Below are 4,376 nucleotides of genomic sequence, written 5' to 3'. Positions count from 1 at the left end.
AGCAGGAATTATAACCAATTCTGCCTTTACTTCATACATTTGAAATATTGGTTTATTCCTTCATCAGCTGGCTCTTTTCAGAAAGATAGTCTCAGGTACAGGTAGATTTTTTTTCTATGTCAAAAATCCTTTAGAGTAGAATATAAAAAATATTCTACCTGGTTTTATTAAATCAGATATTTTTGAGCTTCTGTAATGTTTCAAGCTCATCGGCACAGAATCATGGTGATGTGTCCTTAAACATCTTAAGTGTTTTTTTTCTTAATATTAGAAACATCATTCAGTGTTTTATAGTATTATGGTATCAAGACTGTGTTTAGACCAAAATGTAAATAAGGAAAAATAGTAAAATCATATGAAACATATTTGCAGGTCATGTACCATGAACTCCAGGTTTTATTTAAAGTAATAGTTTCTCTTTAACCTGTGAAGATAAGAGAATGGTTGTAGGGAATAAGGTAAAGAAAAATTTCCTGAGAAAATTCTTCATTTTATACTTTCACTATTTATTCATACAGGAATTTAGACTAAGATCTGGATTTAGACTCTTGTTTCTTTTTTTTCAATAAATTTACTTATTTTTGGCTGTGTTGGGTCTTCGTTGCTGCGTGCGGGCGTTTTCTAGTTGCGGCGAGCGGGGGCTACTCTTCGTTGCGGAGCTTGGGCTTCTCATTGCAGTGGCTTCTCTTGTTGCAGAGCATGGGCTCTAGGCACGCGGGCTCAGTAGTTGTGGCTCGCGGGCTTAGTCGCTCCGCGGCATGTGGGATCTTCCCAGACCAGGGCTTGAACTTGTCCCCTGCACTGGCAGGCGGATTCTTAACCACTGCGCCACCAGGGAAGTCCTGGACTCTTTGTTTCTTTGTTCTGTGAGTGACACACCCAAGAGGCAGCGAGCCATATGAGTACCACACAGTTCTGGGCATCGCTGTCAGTGTGTCTGAGGCGAGACATGCTTCTGCCCTGTGTCCCTGGTATTCTTCATCCAGTGATGCTTCCAAAAAGAGACCTTTTGGGTGGGGATTACAATCTACTGAGAGTGACAGTACTCAGTCCTCGTTTATACTTTCTAGGGCCTCAGAAGCTCAGGAATTGGCCCAGGAAGTTCCTAGACAAGTGGCTTCTCAAAGGAAGGGGCCAGGGCTACATCATCGCTTGGCACCTTGATTGGTATTCACACTAGGCTTTATGACGAGTCTGTGCTTTTGGCAGCCCTTCCATGTGAGTCATCCACTGGTCCTTTCTTCAAACCTTCAGTGGCTGCTGTGTGACAGCCACTGTGCTAGGCACATATAAAGATGACTAAGACACAAGTCTTAGTCTAGGAAAGGGAAACAAGAAAATGGAGTAGTGTTATAGGTGCAGTGATTGCATTATGCATGTGAAGGATATGCTATGGGTCCAAGCCTAACAAAAATCTTTGTAGAGAACATTGTAAAGTCTCAGTTTTCATGACAACATAGAGGTGAGTGGTGAGGGTGGAGGTATCTGAGAAGTGACAAATATTTCTTTGAAAAAATAGGATGCGGTGGTGGCCTAGCTTGACATGTATCACCCCAGTAGTCACCAGGATTGACTTGGCTGTTCGTCTGTTCTGTTAGTTAGAAGGGTTTCCTCTCTTTATTCCCTGTTCTGTATGCTTCTTCATCTCATGCAAACTTCCCAGCGAAGCTGTGCTTTCTGTGGAAGAAAGAAAAAGCAGATATCCCTAGAGAAAATGAGTAATGGAAGAGAACTGAATTGGGAGCTGGACATAATCTGGGCTCTGGTTCCACTTCTCCCACTAATTAGCTGTGTGACCTTGGGCGGGTCACTTAACCTTTATGATGCAGTTTCTTCAAGTGTAAAGTGAAAATAATAATTCTGCCTTGGCTGCCCCAGAGGATTGAGGGGAGTCAAATGAGACAGTGCATAATCTGTTATAGTTTATAGAGTGTTCTCATATATGTGAACAGTCCTTTTGTTCTTTATGGGTTTTATTTTTAATAAACCTCCTCCTTTAAGTGCATTTAGATGTATGTAATTTGATGCATATAACACTGGTGAAACCAGGAGGATATCTAATTAGGTATCTAATTGTCCAGATTCCTTTCTCACTGCCCTGATAGCCATAGCAGTTATTTTTCCATTGAAAGAAATTCCATTTCACCATTTGGAAAATTTGTTATTCATGTGACTTCTTAAAGGGATATTCTTTAGTTTGCCTTCGGTTGAAGTAGGAGTTATGTATTTAGTTTTCAACTTTTGTCTTTATAGGTTCTTTAATGATTTGCTGCTCTGGGAACCAACAGCTCCTTCACCAGTAGAGACATTTGAAAATATTTCATATGGTATTGGGCTTTCAGTAGCCAGTCAACTGATTAATACCTTCAACAAAGATAGTCTTAGTCCACTGAAATCTACAGTTCACTATGGTAATATATTTTAAATTTCTTCTGAATTAAAATGCCTGGTTTATCAATAAACAAAGTAGTAACCTTTCAAATCGATGGATTTAAAAATGTTTCTTTGGTGTTTTCCATTTATAACTATATTTTATAATATCTTTTAGTAATTTACAGTATTTCCCCACTTCTAGCTATTTATTAAGAGTTATTAATTAAGTGTTATTTTTATAGTGATAGTATATTCATTGTCTGAAGTTCAGTGGTAAAGAGAAAGACAGTACATTTTTATTGTCATACCGGATTCTTTGTAAAAATAAACAGGTTGTAAAATAAGCAAACATTCTTGTGATAACGTTCAAGTTTGAATGCTCTTTTGTGTTAATAAGCTGTTAGAACAGCTGTAATTGTGCAATTTATTTCTCATAGATGAGGAAAGTGGATCTGAGGAGGAGACTTTGCAGTATTTTTCCACTGTTGATCCCAATTATCGTTCTCGTAGGAAGAAAAAACTAGAGTCTCAGAACAAGAACTCACAGAGTTTTCTCTCAGTTCTTCTGAGCATTAATCATGGATTAATGGCAGTGTTTACAGATGTAAAGGTAAGGATTTACAAATCCAAAGTGATTTCTCAGGTGCATCTTATTGTAAATCTAGCATGATATACGCATTCAATAGTTGAGCTACTTCGAGTTTGTTTCAGTGACTGATGATGAAGGTCAGTTTTCTGAGGCACACCACGATGAGAGCAGCTTTGGAAATTTAGCTTTTGTTGCAGATCAAAAGACAAACATTACATGGACCTTCTTTTGGAAAACGTGCTGGTCCCACTCCTGAGGTGGTAACGGTAATTTATCTCTTCCAAAGGGTGATGAAGTACCGAGGTTAATTTGGCAGAAGAGGCCCGGCCTAGTGTTTAATTATGCAGTTTTTAATACCACCATGTTGGATGGTTCAAAAATCAGACCGCTTTGCCGCAGTGTGGGAGATCCTCCTAACCTGAATCAAGGAGGAGCATCTCAAGGGTCGTTGTTACTTTTCTGTATTGAATTAATGACTTCTCTGTTTTTTCTGATCTTCTTATTAGCATGATAATGGAGATCTGTTGGAAAACAAGCATGGTGAATTCTGGTTAGAATTCAACAGTGGTTCGTTATTTTGTGTGACAAAATATGAAGGTTTTGATGACAAGCACTATATCTGCCTTCATTGTAGCAGTTTCAGTCTCTATCACAAAGGTAGGACAAATGTTAAATATGTGTGTTTTGTTCACTTCTGGTTAGACATGTTTAAATTTTGCTTAATAAAGAAAATCTACTGAGAACAGAACTCTTTTTTTTTTTTACATCTTTATTGGAGTATAATTGCTTTACAATGGTGTGTTAGTTTCTGCTTTATAAAAAGTGAATCAGTTTTACATACACATATGTTCCCATATCTCTTCCCTCTTGCGTCTCCCTCCCTCCCACCCTCCCTATCCCACCCCTCTAGGTGGTCACAAAGCACCGAGCTGATCTCCCTGTGCTATGCAGCTGCTTCTCACTAGCTATCTATTTTACGTTTGGTAGTGTATATATGTCCATGCCACTCTCTCACTTTGTCCCAGCTTACGCTTCCCCCTACCCATATCCTCAAGTCCATTCTCTAGTAGGTCTCTGTCTTTATTCCTGTCTTACCCCTAGGTTCCTCATGACATTCTTTTTTCTTAAATTCCATATATATGTGTTAGCATACGGTATTTGTCTTTCTCTTTCTGACTTACTTCACTCTGTATGACAGACTCTAGGTCCATCCACCTCATTACAAAGAGCTCAGTTTCGTTTCTTTTTATGGCTGAGTAATATTCCATTGTATATATATGCCACATCTTCTTTATCCATTCATCCGATGATGGACACTTAGGTTGTTTCCATCTCCTGGCTATTGTAAATAGAGCTGCAGTGAACATTTTGGTACATGACTCTTTTTGAATTATGGTTTTCTCAGGGTATATGC

At 38.7% G+C, this 4,376-nt stretch overlaps 1 protein-coding gene across 1 annotated transcript in view; it reads left to right on the top strand.

Annotated features, from left to right (window-relative positions):
* ATG2B (autophagy related 2B) overlaps positions 1-4,376 on the top strand; it is a 75,779-nt gene that overhangs the window by 33,963 nt on the left and 37,440 nt on the right. The window contains exons 19-21 of the mRNA XM_007447328.1: positions 2,254-2,411; positions 2,811-2,983; positions 3,469-3,619. Coding sequence (XP_007447390.1) covers positions 2,254-2,411; positions 2,811-2,983; positions 3,469-3,619 — 482 coding nt within the window. The remainder of the gene's footprint in view (positions 1-2,253; positions 2,412-2,810; positions 2,984-3,468; positions 3,620-4,376) is intronic.

This window comes from Lipotes vexillifer, unplaced genomic scaffold (genome assembly GCF_000442215.2).
Source record: "Lipotes vexillifer unplaced genomic scaffold, Lipotes_vexillifer_v1.1 scaffold1017, whole genome shotgun sequence".
Lineage (NCBI taxonomy): Eukaryota > Metazoa > Chordata > Mammalia > Artiodactyla > Lipotidae > Lipotes > Lipotes vexillifer.
Note: the sequence above shows the minus strand (reverse complement) of the source record. Positions and strands in the feature narration are given on the sequence as shown.